We start from the raw sequence: 18,121 nt of genomic DNA, 5'->3' as shown, positions 1-18,121 counted from the left end.
GATTCATGCACTAGACACCCAAATCCCTGTGCACCTCAGAGCTCTGCAATCTCTCACCATTTAGATTAAATGCTTCTCTTTTATTCTTCCTGCCAAAATGCCAATTTCACATTTTCCCACATTATGCTCAATTTGCCAGATTTTTGCCCACTCACTTAACCTACCTTTGGGCAGAATTTTACGTACTGTGGGCATCTGTGTGCCTGGCCTGTTCGGACGTAAAATGACACGATGTGAGTTCGGGCGAGCCTCCCGATGTCATCGTGCACTTGCTTGATATTTCACTCAGCAGGTGTGCGCAAAAGTTGGACCCACGCCAGCCGACAATTAAGAGGGCAATTAAGCCCATTAATGGCGCAATTGTCTCCAATTTTTCATGGCCCATCCAACCTTACGGTTGGCGGGCGGGCGAATCGACCAGGCAGCCTTTGAATTTTTCATCAAACCTCATCCAAGAATGGGATGAAATCACCGTTATGAAATAAAACAAAAATAAATATCTGTGAACAGCTTTCTTACTTGGTATATTTTCAGGCACTTGATTGTGATGCATGGACATTTTTTTGCAGCTTTTTAAACCTTTATTTAATCATTTGAAGGTCTGCCGCTCCCTGAGGCTGTTGTCTGCATTCAGGGAGCTCTCTCGCAGCGGTCACCCATGGCTGTGGTGTCGCCATCGCTCACCCTCTTCCCGCCTCCACCCAGCCAGCATGAAATCGTGGTCAGGGGCCGATCACAGTTGGTGGTCCATTTCCCGGCCGATCTTGGGCCTGCCAAAGGTAAATTCTATATCTTTTTGTAGCCTCCTTACGTCCTCTTCACAACCTACTCTCCCAATTATCTTTGTGTCATCAGCAAATTTGGCAACCATCCCTTCAATCCCTTCATTCAAGTCATTTATATAAATTGTAAACAGTTGAGGTCCCAGCACTCATCCCTGTGGTACACCACTCATTACATCTTGCCAAGCTGAAAAAGATCCATTTATGCCTACCCTTTGCTTCCTGTTAGTCAGCCAATCTTCTATCCATGCCAACATGTTATTTCCTATACCATAAGCTTTTATTTTCCGCAATAACCTTTGATGTAGCACTTTATGAAATGCTTTCTTGGAATCTAAGTACAGCACATCCACCAATATCTACAGCACATGTTACTTCCTCAAAGAACTCTAATAAGTTGGTTAAACATGATTTCCCTTTCATAAAACCATACTGACTCTGCCTGATGACCTTGAACTTATCCTAGTGACCTGCTATAACTTCTTTAATAATAGCTTCTAACATTTTCCCTATGACAGATGTTAAGGTAACTGGCCAGTAATTTCCCACGTTCTGTCTCCCTCCCTTTTTGAAGAATGGAGTTGCATTTGCTATCTTCCAATCCAGCGGGACCTTCCCTGAAACTAGGGAGATTTGGAAGATTAAAACCAATACATCAACAACCTCACTAGCCACTTCTTTTAAGAACCTAGGATGAAGTCCATCAGGACCACGTTCTCGTAAACCGTCAGCTCCGACAGTTGACACAGTACCACTTCTCTGGTGACTGTAATTTTCTAGACTTCTGGGATATTACTTGTATCCTCTGTAGTGAAAACTGATGCAAAACAACTGTTCAATTCATCTGCCGTTTCCTAGTTTTCCATTATCAATTCTCCAGACTCACTTTCTATAGGACCAACACTCAATTTGTTAACTCTTCTTTTTTAAATATTTATAAGAACTCTTACTATCTGTTTTTATATTTCTGGCTATGCTTTCTCTCAATCTCTAATTTTTCCCTCCTTATTAGTCTTTTATTAACTCTTTGCTGTTCCTTCTATTCTGTACAATTTTCTGACCTGCCACCTGTCTTTGCACAATTATATGCTTTTTCTTTGTTTGATACTATCTTTAACCTTTCTAGTTAACCACAGATGGTGTGTCCGTCTCTTGGACTTTTTCGTATTTGTTGGAATGTATCTATTCTGTACATTCTGAAATATCCCCTTAAATATTAGCCACTGCATCTCTGTTGACCTACCCCTTAACCTAATTTGCCAATTCACTTGAGCCAGATCAGCTTTCGTGCCCTCAGAATTGCCCTTATTTAAGTTTAAAAATTTAGTCTCAGACCCACTCTTCTCTCCATCAAACGGAATGTAAAATTCAATCATATTAGTGTCACTACTACCTAGGGGTGCCTTCACTATGAGCTTATTAATTGTTCCCATCTCATTGCACAATACCAGGTCTAGTATAGCCTGCTGTCTGGTTGTTTCCAGAACGTGATTTTCTAAGAAACTATCCGAAAACATTCAATGTACTCGTCATCTAGACTATCTTTGCCCATTTGACTCTTCCAATCTATACTCACTCACTCACCCAGCCACCCTCACACTTACCTTCGCTAAGTCAGGTTGGGGCAGGGGGGGAAGAGTGGAAGAGAACTGGAGCGATGCCTGAGGCCTAGCGGTGCCTGAATGCGGGTGCCCAATGAGGGGAGCATCGAGAACCAGGGGAATGTGGAGGGAACCAGATGAACACAGGCGAGTCCAACCAGACTGGGTTGCCAGGCCAGGAGCTGGGTGAAACCGGCTGGAGCCCCGGGAAAGCACGGTGAGCGGAGGACCCGATTGCTCCAGAATCCATCTATCTTCATATAATCGCAGTTGCTGGCATTCGCTGCTTCTGCAATCACAGCCAGTTTCGCTCCCGTGTTTGCTGCTGATAGGTTCAATAGTGAACCTATCAGCAGCCAATGTGGGAGAGAAACAGACTGACATTGGAGGAGCAGACCCCTGCAGAAATCTTCAAACTCACTGACCTATCTTACCGGCATTTTCAACAATTGTGCCATGGGCCACATAGAGGGCTTCGCCTGGCGTACACAATTATTCACATTCGTAATCGCACACAATTACTCACTCTCGCGCATGAACACATAATTATTCACACTCTTGTGCACACACAATTACTCATACTCATGTATACACTCACAATTACTTGTGTGCGCACAGACAATTACTTACACTTGTGCATGTGCACACAATTACTCCCATTTGCACAGGCACACACAATTACTCCTTCGTGTGCACACACACAGTTACTCACACTTATGCATGCACACACAATTACTCACTCTCGCACATTCATACATAATTACTCACACTCATGCACACACACACAATTACTCACACTTGTGCCTGCAAAGAATTACTCACACTCACATGCACATATACAATGGCTCACACTTGCGCGCACGCACACACAGTTACTCACACTCGTGCTTGCACATACCATTACACCCGTGCATGTACTCACAATGAATCACATTTGCGCACACATAATTACTCACACTCGCACAAGTGCACATACAATTACTCGTACTCATGCACATACACATTTATACACACAGACAATTACTCACATTTGCTCACTCACCCGCATGCCCATAGCTCTATTTCTAAGGTTATGTCTCTTTGTTCATGACTCACCCCAACATAGACAATGATTTGTTTTAATCATGTTAATTGTGGCCTGTTAATTGCCTGATTGGCTTGTAATTTGGCAGGCATTCCCTAAAGGAGGCAACATAGGTTTCTTTCTGGCTCTCCAGCCAGTGGCCGAGACCACCATCGCCTCCATAAAATTCCCCCAATATTCCTATTGCTTTCTGCCTGCCAGAAGTGTTTTCTGTACTTAGAGGACAATTCATAACTAATGGATGAGTTCAAATGAAGCGGATGACCATTCCTCATCTCTGACATTTTTCATGTTTGTAGTATGACTATCTAAATACTTGAACATTTATTTATACAAAAACCCTGAGGGGATTGCCACACTATAGATGTCATACTTTGTAGAAAATGCCAACAAATCACAACTGAATGAACACTTACAAAAAAGAACTATATGAGAAAGAAACCCATTTATTTCCTATTTTATGCACCTTGAGGTAACATCCCTAGATGCTGAACAAGAGCAATACCAATCAAACACTTATAACACTGAGTCACAAAAGGAGATATCAGTTCAAATGGCCAAAAATTTGATCTAAGAAGTTGTTTTTAACAAGAATCTTAAAAGAAGAGAGAGAAAGGCAGAGAGATTTAGGGAGTCTTACATAGTTAGACAACAGTGGAGAGGTGTTGAAGGAGGATAGTGTGGTCAACTGTGTCAAAAGCTGCAGACAGGCCAAGAAAGATGAAGAGGGATAATTTTCCTTTGTCATGGTGAAACAGCTGTCATTTGTGACCTTGATAATAAATGTTTTGGTATTGTGGTAGGGACAGTGTAATGATTGAAGGTACAGCCTTTTCCTGCTACCTATCAGGAGTCACATGATTGTTCTTTTACACTCCGATAAATGAGCCCTAAGCACGGGTAATCCAGGGGATGGCTTCTAGTCGGGGATGTGGTTCAAGCATGTAGCTTTGGAAAGAGCTTTCTATAATAAAGTTATCTGTTTCAAGTAGAAACCTGTCCGGTACATCAAGTCATTACATTTGGCGACGAGGGTAAAATAGTGCTGACGCTGCACCTCGCCTTATGAGTACATCAGTCCTGAAAGAAAAAATAAGAAAAGCATACCCACCAAGCATGCCACTCTTCGGCAGAATTGACCCTTATGACGTCTATAGAGGACTGGAGCCAGTATGTAGAGTGCCTTGATTTTTATTTCATAGCGAATGAACTTATAGTGGAGGAGAAGCAGAAAGCAATCTTTTTGAGTGTATATGGTAGCAAGACATACAATTTCATCCGCAGTCCCACAGTGGTGGGAGAGCTCACATTTAAATAACTACATGAAGGTACACCCAGCCACTGAATCTGGAGCAAACCACAGCTCAATTGAAGATGTACACTGGAGAATCCATACAGGTAAAGGGCATCGCCACAGCACCTGTGTCCTATAATCAAAAGACGGCCCAGTTTCCAGTAATCATAATGACAGCTGAAGGACCTAGTCTCCTCGGCCGAGACTGGATACAAAAAATTAAGCTCAACTGGTCTGAAATATTTCACTTGAAAACAGGAGGAGTTCCTGAGCTACTAAGGAATTACAACAGTGTATTTCATGATGAATTAGGAAAGTTAAAAGGCTTCCAAGCAAAAATATATGTAGATTCTCAGGTGACTCCCATTTCTTTAAGGCCAGACCTGTGCCTTATGCCCTAAAGGGGAAGGTGGATGCAGAATTGTATCGGTTAGAAATGTTAGGCATCATCCAGCTAGTCCCATTTTCAGAATAGGCAGTGCATGTAGTCCTTGTGGTGAAACCTGATCAAACTATTTGCATTTGTGGCAACTATAAATTGACCAAGACCAAAGCAGCTAAATGAGATAAAAAATACTATTCTGAGGATAGATGACTTGTACACAAAGCTAGCTGGAGGCAAATCCACACCAAACTGGACATAAGCATGCTTGCAAACAACTTGAGCTGGATTGCATGTCTAGAGAGTATGTAACCATCGACATGCACAAGGATCCATATCAATATACATGCCTACCCTTTGGAATATCGTCTGCATGTGCAATCTTCCAAAGGACATGGAGAGTCTTTTGCAAGGACTTCCCTGAGTAGTAGTATACCTAGATGATGTTCTGATCGCAGGGTCAAATGAAGCCGAACATTTGGCCAATATGGAAGAAGTATTAAGAAGATTCTTGGAAGCCGGTGTTTGATTAAAGAAAGAGAAATGTACATACAAAGCACCAGAAGTTACTTACCTGGGTCACCGGGTGGATGCCATGGGGTTGCATCCGGTAGGATAGAAAGTTAAGGCAATCAAAGAGGCACCTTCTTTATCCAGCGTAACTGAACTCGTCTTTTTTGGGCACGATCAATTATTATAGCTGCTCCTTGCTAAATTTGTCAACAGTGTTAGCACCATTACACTTGTTGTTAAGAAAGAATCATTGTTGGTCATGGAATTTGCAACATGAAGAAGCCTTTGTGAAAGTTAAGAAGCTATTACATTCATCATGTCTACTGGTACATTATGACCCATCAAAAGAATTAATATTAACCTGTGATGCGTCTCCTTATGGTGGGGGAGCTGTGTTATCACACAGGATGGAACATGATTCCAAAAGGCCAATTGGCTATGTCTCCAGAACTCTCTCTGCAGCCGAGAAGGATTACTCGCAACTAGAAAAGGAAGGTTTATCGGTGATATTTGGAATGAAGAAATTCCACCAGTATCTGCATGGATGACATTTCACTATTGTGTCAGACCGTAAACCATTAATGGGTTTATTAAGTGAGGGTAAAGCCATTCCACCAATAGCCTCAGCAAGAATTCAACGTTGGGCTTTGATTTTATCTGCGTATGAGTCTACCTTTGTTCACCTTCCTAGCTTGCATATTGCAAACGCGGACACACCCAGTCATTTACCACTACCAGATAGCATTTGTGGCACAAGAAGTTGTGCTTGTACTGAATTTCTTGGATTCTTTGCCTGTGTGTACAAAGCAAATTAGGAATTGGATGGACAGAGATCCAATTTTGTCAAAAGTCCAAGACCTTGTATTGCAAAAGTGGTCGAATTCACCAGTGTCTGAGAGATGAGACCATTCCATGCCCGAAAATCAGAGTTAAGTTGTCAAGATGGAATCTTGCTGTGGAGCTCAAGCATCGTCGTCCCTTCGCAAGGAAGAGAACCACTCTTGACTGAGCATCACAAAGCGCATCCAGGCATATCGAAGATGAAAATGCTTGCACAAAGCTATGTCTGGTGGCCAAGCACAGACAGTGATATTGAAAGTAGAGTCAAGCACTGTCTCCAGTGTCAGCAACAACAGAAGTTGCCCGTTTCAGCCCCAGTGCATCCATAGGAGTGGTCGACCCTAGGTTAGACTACATATTGACTATGTAGGTCCATTCTTAGGTACCATATTTTTATTGATCGTAGATTCACATTCTAAGTGGATGAATGAGTATGAAGTTGAAAAACTGCACCAATATTTAGTATACATGACCTACTGGAAGTCATCATCTCAGATAATCGTACAGTCATTACCAGTACAGAATTTCAGAGATTCTTGAGTTTAAATGGAATCAAACATATTAAAACAGCACCATATCATCCCTCATCAAATGGCTTAGCTGAAAGAGCAGCGCAAACTTTCAAATCAGGAATGAAGAGGTTATCTGAAGATGCTGTAGAAACTCGACATTCCCGCTTTCTTCTCAATTATCGTATGACGCCTCATGGTTCAACGCCATCTGAACTATTGATGAGATGCTGCCTATGTACAAGGTTAAGTCTGGTGTTTCCAAATTTAGAGGGGAAGGTAGAAAAGAATCAGAGTAATCAAAAATTACTTGATTTACTGTAAGCTCGAAGATTTACTGTAGGAGATACAGTTTTCGCACAGAATTTTGGAAGTGGACCTTGTTAGGTTCCTGGTATAATTGTCTCAAAAACTGGTCCCTTGTCCTTCCAGGTGGAAGTGGAAGACCAAATTGTTTGAAAACATGTTGATCATCTTAGGAATAGAGAGACATTCCTACAACCAGCTATTCTGCCTGTGATTAACGTCAAAACACTAATCCCTGAGGTGACAGATCAACCTAGAATAGACATAGCCGATGTCTCTGTAGAGTTGCCTAACCCTGAACTGGCACCTTCTAAAGATTTACCTGATGCTGCAGTTCCTGAACATGTCAATCCAGTGCAAGAACCTCTGGTGATAGAGCTACGCTGCTCTAACCAGATAAGAAAACCACCTCAGAGACGTAATCTCTAATCACCTGACCTGCATATATGTATATGCTGTGAACTAAAATAGGAAATATAAAAAAGCTAAAGGGGGAGGAAATGTAGTGATTGAAGATATAGCCTTTTCCTAATGCCTATCAGGGGTCATTTGATTGTTCTTGTACACTCCAACGAATGAGCCCTAAGCGCAGGTAATCCAGGCCCATGGCTTCTAGTCGGGGACATGGTTCAAGCATGTAGCTTCGAAAAGAGCTCTGTGTAATGAAGTTATCTGTTTCAAGTAGAAACCTGTCCGGTACATCAAGCCATTACAGATGGAAACCTGATAGGAGAGATTCAAACATGGAGTTCTAGGAACTGTGAACACAGATTTGGGAGATTACGACACATTCAAAGAGTTTGTAGAGGAAATGGAGGCTGGAGACTGTAATATGACAATATACAAAGTTAGTTTGCAAGGTGAATGGTGACAAGGGTTTGTTCTTTGAGGATAACTGCAGATTTAAAGGAGAGAGGGACAGTACCTGAAAAAAGAGAGCCAGTAACAATATCAGTTAACTTGGGGACAAGGAAAGGAATTAGCTGGACATCAGATTAGTGGGGATAGGGTCGAAGAAGCAGGAAGTGGGTCTTATGGACAGGGAGGTTTTCTAAGAAAAACTGTTGTGAAATTAAAGCATTAAGAGCAAAGCAAACTGCGGAATTTTCCCCATGTAGTGTGTCCTTTGTCTAGTTTTGATACAAGGCAGCGACAAAATGATCAGTATTATTCTAAACAACTGTTTTTCAAGAATTCTGTAATTTGCTTTACAAAAACCATTTTTGAATGTAACATCATTTGCAAAATTCTTACCATGCAGAATGATCCTGGCCACAGTTGAGCAAATTCCAGACACTTCCAGTGGCAGCTTTGAAACAAAGATCATAAAATAAGGACCGACAAAGTTGAATTGTTCTTCAGAGATAAAAGTTTTCCATTTGTCTCCCATTGTAACTATGACTGCAACATGGTGAAACTCCTGGGAAATGGCTGCAAATGACCATGAACATAGTTTTTCTAAGGCCTCCAATGTCCTCTTTCCACTAACCCCCACTCCATGTTAGGGCAGGACACAGGAAAACACTCATAGAATTCTGGGGGGTGTACTTTTGGTGTGTTGATTGATAATACTGCATTGGGTTTTTCACCTGGAAGTGGATAAATACATTGGTCATGTGGTATTAAACCATACAGACCAGAAGGAGTTTTGCTCCAATCGTCAGTGCATACCCAGTTCACTGACCTCAAACAGTTTAGGTTCTACAATTGTTCTCAGAGCCCCAGGACCAGGATTAGATTTTTAAAAAATACACATGCAGGGAAAGCACTTCCTGATGGGTGTGCAATACACTGGACCATGCATATACAAATGTGGTTGCTCATTGACAGCAGGATCAGGGCAGCTGTGGTGATAGGTTAAGTGAGTGGGCAAAGATCTGGCAAATGAAATATAATGTGGGAAATGTGAAATTGTCCATTTTGGCAGGAAGAATAAAAGAGAAGCATATTATTTAAATGGTGAGAGATTGCAGAGCTCTGAGGTGCAGAGAGATCTGGGTGTCCTGGTGCATGAATCACAAAAGGCTAGTATACAGGTACAGCAAGTAATTAGGAAAGCTCATAGAATGTTATCATTTATTACGAGGGGAATTGAATACAACATTAAAGAGGTTATGCTTCAGCTTTACAGGGCACTAGTGAGACCACATTTGGAGTACTGAGTACAGTATTGGTCACCTTATTTAAGGAAGGATGTAAAAGTGTTGGAAGCAGTTCAGAGAAGGTTTACCAGACTAACACCTGGAATGGGTGGGTTGTCTTATGAGGAAAGGTTGGACAGACTAGACTTATATCCACTGGAGTTTAGAAGAGTAAGAGGTGACTTGGTTGAAGCATATAAGATTCTGAGTGGTCTTGACATGCTGGATGTGAAGGGGATGTTTCCTCTTGTGGAAAAATCTAGAACTAGGGGTCACTGTTTAAAAATAAGGGTCGCCCATTTAACACAGAGATGAGGTGAATTTTTTTCACTCAGAGGGTCGTGAGTCTTTGGAACTCTCTTCATGAAAAGATGGTGGAAATAGAGTCTTTGAATATTTGAAGGCAGAGGTGGATAGGTTCTTGGTAAGCAAGCGGGTGATAGGTTATCGGGGGGAGGTGGGATGCAGATTTTAGGTTACTATCAGATCAGCCATGATCTTATTAAATGGTGGAGCAGGCTCGAGGGGCTGAATGGCCTACTTCTCACCTTGTTTGTATGTTTATATTTTAAACAGCCCACAAGTCCCCTGCTCTTACTTCTAATATTATTATAGTCAAGGGTTATGGGGTGGGGTGCAGACAGGAAATTGGAGTCAAGGCCACAATCAGATCAGCCATGATCTTATTGAGTGGCATTGCAGGCTCGAGGGGCCAAATGGCCTATTCCTAGGCAAACTCCTATTTATTATATTCTTAATCCTCATGTGTGAAGAATAGTCACAGATACTGGAGTGTTACTAACACCTATGGAACTGTACCTTAGCATGGGTCAGTGTCTTCTGAAGAGGAGGGAAAAAATTTGAAGGAAAAGAACCAAAAACAATTTAACAGTATATGACACACAGGTAGGTAAAATGCTGTGAATCTCAGTTCTGGAATGGCTTGCAACTCAACTCCATTTGCACAGGGAAGTTTCAATAGTTGCCAGTCAAACCATTGAAGTGTGCATGAAATGAAAGCATGCTGTTTACTGAAGCAGGGAAAGGGAAGGAAAGTCTGTTACTGTCCATCTTACACTCCTTGTGGCTTTGTTCATTCCAAATGATCATAGCCGTTGGAGGTTCCCTTGGCTCGCACTGACTCCATCTTACGTCTTTAGAAGAGTTTGAGTGGCAGTTACTCCTGAACAGTCTTTTTTGAATGCACCAGTGTACTGTGGTCAAGAATGTGAATTATATCCATGACTGCCAGAACAGTGAGTTGTTAATCATGATGTTCTGCCTGGAAAGCACGGAAGGAAAGCAGGCATGGAAGAACAGAGGAGGCTAAGGGGTGACCTAATTGAAGTTGACAAAATTATGAGGGGCCTAGATAGGGTAGAGAGTAAAGACGTGTTTCCCTCGTTGAGGGGTCAGTTACCAGGGGCATAGATTTAAGATGATTGGTAGAAGGATTAGAGGGGAAATGAGGAAAAACTTTTTAACCCAGAGGGTGGTGGGCGTCTGGAATTCACTATCTAAATCGGTGGTTGAGGCTGAAACTCATTTAAAAGGTACTTGGATCTGCATCTGAAGCGCTGTAACCTGCAAGACTACAGATCAGATGCTGGAAAGTGTAATTAAAATGAATGGCTTGTTTCTTTTTCATCTTTATCTGGCTGGCACAGACATGATGGGCTGAATGGCCTCTTTCTGCGCAGTAACTTTTCCATGGTTCTAAAATCAGCCTAAGCTGGGCTGCAGTTCCACAACTATTTGCAGTCAATTATGAATTGGTATTGGAGTGGTATATGCCATAGGGCCCCAGGGTGACTTTCAGTTTAGATAAGGGAGCCAAGTGTCATATATCTAAGTTTGCTGATGATATAAAACTAGGTAATAAAGTAAGTTGTGGGGGGGATGTAAAGAGGCTGCAAAGGGATATAGATAGGTAAACTGAGTACACAAGAAGGTGACAGTTAGAGTATAATGTGGGGACTGGGAAATTATTCAGTTGAGTAGAAAGAATGTAAAAGCAGAATATTTTTTAAAAAGTGAGAGACTAATAAATGTTTGAATTCAGATGAATTAGGGTGTCTTGGCACTTCTTAAAAATTCATTTACGGGATCTGGGCGTCCCTGGTTAGGCCAGCATTTATTGCCCATCCCTAATTTCCCTTGAGAACGTAGTGGTGAGCTGCCTTCTTGAACCACTGCAGTCCATGTCATGTAGGTACATCCACAGTGCTGTTAGGGAGGGAGTTCCAGGATTTTGACCGAGCGACAGTGAAGGAACGGCGATATATTTCCAAGTCAGGATGCTGAGTGACTTGGAAGGTAACTTCCAGGTGGAGGTATTCCCATGTATCTGCTGCCCTTATCCTTCTAGGTGGTAGCGGTTGCGGGTTTGGAAGGTGATGCCTAAGGAGATTTGGTCAGTTCCTATGTGCACCTTGTAGATGGTACACACTGCTGCCACTGTTCATCATGGACTGTGCTATCAGGAAAGATTGTGTAGAATGGGCCTATATTTTCTACAATTTAGGAGGATGAGAGGGAATACATTTTTAGAGGACTTGATGGTAGATGCTGAGAGGCTATTTCCCCTCGCTGGAGATTCTTTTTTTGCTCTCTGTAAAATAAGTCAAAAGTGAAGGATAATCAGGGTTTTTTTACTTCCTGGTTTGCTGTCTGTGAGAATTCTTCAGTTCGATTGGCTGCTTAATCTGCCTGATGACATCACTGCTGCTGGACACTGCATAGTTAGCACAGAATTCACTAGCTCTTCCTGAGCAGCTTTCTTGGAGGTCAGTGGAAGCTCCTTCACTTCTCCACTGACTGGGAAAATCTGGGCCATTGATTTTCTACAGTGGATATACTAAATGGTTAATTCTTTACAATCTTGGTATGTCCTTGTTGCTATGTTTATAAAGGAAATGTCCCAGTGAAATTCGAAGAAAACACAGGCACAATTATAGCACATGGGAAGAACCTAGTAATAGTTGTGCAATGAATTTTATGAAACATTGCACCACAATGGAAATGAGAAATGGGAACAGAAAATGCAGTAATATTTTTAGCTATAGGTTTATTGTAGCAGCTGCAGCAGAGCGTGATGTTCTAAACCTACCTGTCTTTCATATCAGCTTGTGCTGCAGTGGTAGCTATCAGACCATAAAGCACAGCCAAACATATTCCACTGTACAAGGCCATCAGTTTAACACTTTCACGGTTGTCCTCCTATCAAAAGACAGAATAAACAATGAATTATATTGTTGGGAACTTCTCTAAGGATGCTGTGTTAAATCTTGCCGGTCAAATAATGCCCTTTTTACAGTGCACATTGTAATTAATGCACAAATCAGTCAGCACATTCAGGGGATTAAAAGATACACTGTGATGCGAATCTCCAGGATTTACTGGTTGATTTATGCCGTTCCTCTCTATGCTTCGCACAAACAGCATTTCACATTTAGCCTCCTTTTTTTAGAACTTGCTGGATGTGCATATTTATTTCCCATTAAACTTGCTGCAAAAAGTTAGGGCTCATACAGCCAAGTATCATTGTAAAACCATGATAATTGTTTATGAAACGCCAGCCAACCTTCTCTAATCCATTAAAGAAACAATTTAAACTGTTGAGTCTCATTCCTGAATGCAGTAGGTTCTTATTTATAATTTAAATTTTTTCAAATATTTTTCTTACATTTCCTTTTCTCTTCTTTTCTCAATCTTAACCCAGTCTTTCCTTCCATCTCCTTATTTCCTTTTTTGTATGTAATTAAACTCTAATTCACCTTCCTTTTCCATTACTCCTCTGTAACATTGTTAAGAAGATAACGGCCATGGCGGACATCGCCGTGGGCGGGATGAGAAAATTTAGCGGCCAAAAGTCAATTCCTGTCCCCCCTAAGATGGTGCCTGCCGCTGGCAGGACAGGAAAATCCCATCCAACGTGTTGATGCTGCCATTATCAGCTTGCACTTTTGGCAAGTAACGCATTTATTTTTGAACTGAAGGGTGCAGGTAATTGTTTAACTAATAGATTCCCAACTCCAGCGAGATTTAACCCATTACCCATTTTTTTGAGGAGGTGACCAGGTGTGTAGATGGGAGTAGTGCAGTTGATGTAGTTTATATGGATTTCAGCAAAGCCTTTGACAAGGTCCCACATGGGAGACTTATAAAGAAGGCAAATGCACATGGAATACAGGGTAATTTGATAAGGTGGATTCAAAATTGGCTTGGTTGTAGGAGACAGAGGGTGACGACAGAAGGATGCTTTAGTGACTAGAAGCCAGTGTCCAGTGGCGTACCACAGGGATCTGTGCTGGGTCCCCTATTGTTCATCATTTATGTAAACGACATAGATGACTATGTTGGGGGGGGTGGGGGGGTAGGATTAGTAAGTTTACGGATGACACAAAGATTGGTTAGATGGTTAACAGTGAGGTTGAGTGTCTTGGACTACGGGAAGATATAGACGGGATGGTCAAATGGGCAGATAAGTGGCAGATGGAATTTAACCCTGAAAAGTGTGAGGTGATACACTTTGGTAGGAGCAATTTGACAAGGAGGTATTCAGTGAACGGCATGGCACTAGGAAGTTCTGAGGAACAAGGGGACCTTGGTGTGTGTGGCCATAGATCTCTGAAGGTGGAGGGGCATGTTAGTGGGGTGGTGAAAAAGGCATATGGGACACTTGCCTTTTATCAATCAGGCATAGATTACAAAAGTAGGGAGATCATGTTGGAGTTGTATAGAACCTTGGTGAGGCCACAGCTGGAGGACCGTGTGCAGTTCTGGTCGCCACATAGGAAGGATGTGATTGCACTGGAGGGGGTGCAGAGAAGATTCACCAGGATGTTGCCTGGGATGAAACATTTAAGTTATGAAGAGAGGTTGGATAGACTTGGGTTGTTTTCATTGGAGCAGAGAAGACTGAGGGGTGACCTAATCGAGGTGTACAAGATTATGAGGGGCATGGACAGGATGGATAGGGAGCAGCTGTTCCCCTTAGTTGAAGGGTCAGTCACAAGGGGACACAAGTTCAAGGTGAGAGGCAGGAGGTTTAGGGAGGATGTGAGGAAAAACCTTTTTACCAGAGAGTGGTGACTGTCTAGAATGTGCTGCCTGAGAGGGTGGTGGAGGTGGTTTGCCTCACATCCTTTAAAAAGCACCTGGATGAGCACTTGGCACGTCATAACATTCAAGGCTATGGGCCAAGTGCTGGTAAACAGGATTAGGTAGGTAGGTCAGGTGTTTCTCACGTGTCGGTGCAGACTCGATGGGCCGAAGGGCCTCTTCTGCACTGTGTGTTCTGTGATTACATTTCAGTTCTGCACTGCGCTAAAAATAAGTTGTATATTTTGTCTGCATGATATTAATGGGGCCATATATTATTGCTTCTGATTCTATGTAACTCATTTTGAATAAACCAAATAAACTAAATTAACAAAATTAGGGACAAAGTAAAAGGCAGGCCCTTAAAGGGAAACTGCAAAAACAAAGACAAAATTTAAAGCAAACTTGCAAACATTAAACCAAGATGTGATTTCTGATTCTGTGTACATGCTTAGTAGTATTTCATACTTGACAAGGGGAATATTTTGTTCTCAGTGGCCTGTGTGTTGGAAAGGAATACTTGGACATGGATTTTCCTCGATTCTCATCAAAGCTTCTTGGGAATTGATCTGTCTGCATTGGGTATTCTATCCTCCAACCCCACCCCCAAACACCCCCACATTGATTCCATGACTGACACATGCGATCTGATAAAACTGTATGTATTTTCACCTTCTTAACCAGCTTGCACAACGACTAGTTAAACAAGTCCAAAATCACTTGCACAATATTTCAGTCGGGAGGCACGGGCGGGAGTCGGAGCCGCCCCCGCCATTAATTAAGAGGCCAGTTAAGGCCCTTAACAACCCAGTTGTGCCCGCCCGACAAGGGCACAATTCTGCGCCTGGTGTGTGCAGATTAGACCAGCTAAGAGCAGGTCTGAACTTGGTGGCTTTGTTTGGATAGCCTTTGGAGAGGTAAGGTACCCCTTTGGATTGTTAAACATAAACATGCTTTTGCGTAATGAGCACATAAACCCATTGGAACTGTCAAAGCTCACAAGAAACTGTCGAAGGATAGTAGGTGAGTTGGCATGGAGGGCGTAAAGCCAAAGGGTGGTGGGTGGGGGCATAGGGGCTATAAAGTGTCATGGGGATGTGAGAGCCTATGGGGTTGGGGGTGGGTGGGGGGGGAGGTGGGTGGGATGGGTTGACATAGGGGCCACAGGGTTGGGTTACGGGACATGAGGTGGCATGGATGGGGTGTGGATCGGGTCTGTGTGCAGGGTGTGGGCTGAAGGGCTGGTTTTTGTCATTTTTAAAATTGATTTCAAGAAAGTGCCATGAAGAGAGGCAGGCCTTCCTCCCAGCCCGGCCCGACACTCAGGCACCCTTCACACTCATTCCGGGGGTGGCGGGCCTGATGTCTAATCCAACATGAACCCTGGAACAAAAATAAGAACTCCGCGCCACCATTTTGAAAGATCGGGAATTCTCCTATCACTGTGCACCTGACCCAGGAGTGAAAATCTGGGCCCGAATCATGATCCTACTTGGCACATCTTAATCTGGGGAGCATCCCTCTTCAGTAGCAGAACAACAAGCAGCCTCTTTGAGAGCTGCTGGCATCACATAATCCATCCCTTGACCCTGATGTTCTCGATCCATTATACAATATATGCCAGAAAGATTGTCATTTTATGTTACTCAGCTGGTCTTTTACAAACATGTGAGATGAGCTCACAGCACCCAAAAAGCAATGTTACACTGGCATAATGCCAGGACACCACATCAACCAATGTACCACTACATGTACCAGTGTTTGGTGCACCACAAACTTATCCCATGTGCCAGACTGTCAGCAGTGTTATGATCAAGCTAATCCTGGTTATTTCAGGAACTTTGCCTGCCGTAAACACCTCATTAGAGTGACAGCGACAGTTCAATATTATTACCAAAGGATATTTAAAGAGACCTGGATAGCAGATTTAATGTCAGATCCAACCTCACTGTACATCTTACTCTGAACAGCATTCTGAAATGAGGAATTTACCATCTTAGGTATTTCCCAATCCATTCCAGGGCTATGGTACACAGCATATAATTTGTTCATGCACCCGGGATCATGTACTGTGCCTTGTAGTCCTTTAGTACATTGTTTTGCTCATATAATTTAGCAACACAAACCTCAACCCTCATGTTCAATTGTTGCTATTGAGATGTATGGTGAAATTAACGTGCATTAACGTTTCACTAACAGCAGGTTTATATTAGATGACAAAAAATGCAGCTCACCCAGTGGGTTGATATGTAAAATCTATTCAACCAGACCACTTTATTATCATCAGTTTCTAATAAAAGAACAGAAGCATTTACCATGCCTTTCCACACTTAACCAAGGGTTTTATTTGTTTCAAGGCTTCAAGAGGAATTTTGCACAGACTCAATTTGAAGAATTTTCATTGCTCTCAACTAGCAACAGCATTCGACATTGAGGGAAGTTTGCATTCAGCGGAAACAATGCAATCTATAACACTATCGCATTATCAGTAGGAACTCTGTGCTCACTTCCATACACAGATTTGTTAGTAGTACTTGGAACATACTTGGCAATACCATTTTTTTAAAGCAGAAAAATCCATTTCTTTCTAGTGATAATTCTGAATTAAACGATATGAGAGGTTTATCTCTCCAGTGCCAGTGCAGAGAGCTTGGTGAACTGGATGCCATTATGGAAAATCAGACACAAGTTGCCACTCAATTTTCTATCCACGCATTTTAAGAGACAGAAAATCATGGGGAGCGCCCCCACAATTTTCCAACATGTGTTCCTAGGTGGAAGGTGCAGATGCACCTTGCTATTGCTTAAATGGTTCCTTTAGTGGGACCCATGCTAAAAAGGAATGGTCTCTATATCCACTGTACAAATCACATCAAAATAACAAGGCTACTCACCAACTGGTTGCTAAATTGAAGTACTCAAAGGAGTTATTTTGTGGTTCTGTATTCTGTAGTTTAACAAAACCAGATCTGTTTCGATTATCAGCAAAATTCTAAAGATGTAAGATCAAATAGTGACACAAAGAGGAAGTCTCCTCTTTTACTTCCTCTTTCAATAAGTAGATAGACTGCAAAATGGATGTAATATAATGAGAAGGAATCTGGAGTTCTTTGGTGGGGCAGAAAGTAAGTTTGCAGAACATTCCTTAAGAAATTAAATTGAATTAGCTTGAATTCATGGCAAAGCAGGCATTACATATTGGGAAGGATTTTGAGGCCCCACTGGGGAGGGCACTGAAAATAGCGCCTTCGACTGGCGTGCCAGTTCCCCAGCTTCACCCCACCGCTGGGCCATTTTTCCGAATGTGTGATGGATGGGGGGGGGGGCGCTGCAGCTTGGCACCAGGGCTATCTATCTGCAAGCTACGGGGAGACAACTGACTTCCTTAAGGGCCCATTAAGGCCTGTTGTCAGAAGCTAAATGGGATTTTCTAGTTCACCTGTAGGTTCCCGCAGACTGTATTGGAGGCAGTCTCACAGCAGCAGACCTCCTGGATTCCAGGAAGCTTCCTGGATTCAACAGCAGTCATAGGCTGGCCTACAAAGGGGCTCCCCCACCCCCACCGC

The 18,121-nt window shown here is 42.5% G+C and overlaps 1 protein-coding gene across 3 annotated transcripts in view; it reads right to left on the bottom strand.

The window, feature by feature from the left end:
* The window catches only part of rnaset2l (ribonuclease T2, like), a 67,612-nt gene extending 50,065 nt beyond the window's left edge, over nt 1–17,547 (bottom strand). For all 3 annotated transcript variants that reach the window (XM_041179104.1, XM_041179105.1, XM_041179106.1), the window contains exons 1-3: nt 17,450–17,547; nt 12,562–12,671; nt 8,566–8,620 (exon numbers count right to left, since the gene is read on the bottom strand). In XM_041179104.1, the coding sequence (XP_041035038.1) occupies nt 8,566–8,620; nt 12,562–12,644 (138 nt within the window). In that variant the 5' untranslated portion in view covers nt 12,645–12,671; nt 17,450–17,547. The remainder of the gene's footprint in view (nt 1–8,565; nt 8,621–12,561; nt 12,672–17,449) is intronic.
* Between the last annotated feature and the right edge of the window lie 574 nt (nt 17,548–18,121).

The sequence above is a fragment of the Carcharodon carcharias genome, chromosome 34 (genome assembly GCF_017639515.1).
Source record: "Carcharodon carcharias isolate sCarCar2 chromosome 34, sCarCar2.pri, whole genome shotgun sequence".
Lineage (NCBI taxonomy): Eukaryota > Metazoa > Chordata > Chondrichthyes > Lamniformes > Lamnidae > Carcharodon > Carcharodon carcharias.
Note: the sequence above shows the minus strand (reverse complement) of the source record. Positions and strands in the feature narration are given on the sequence as shown.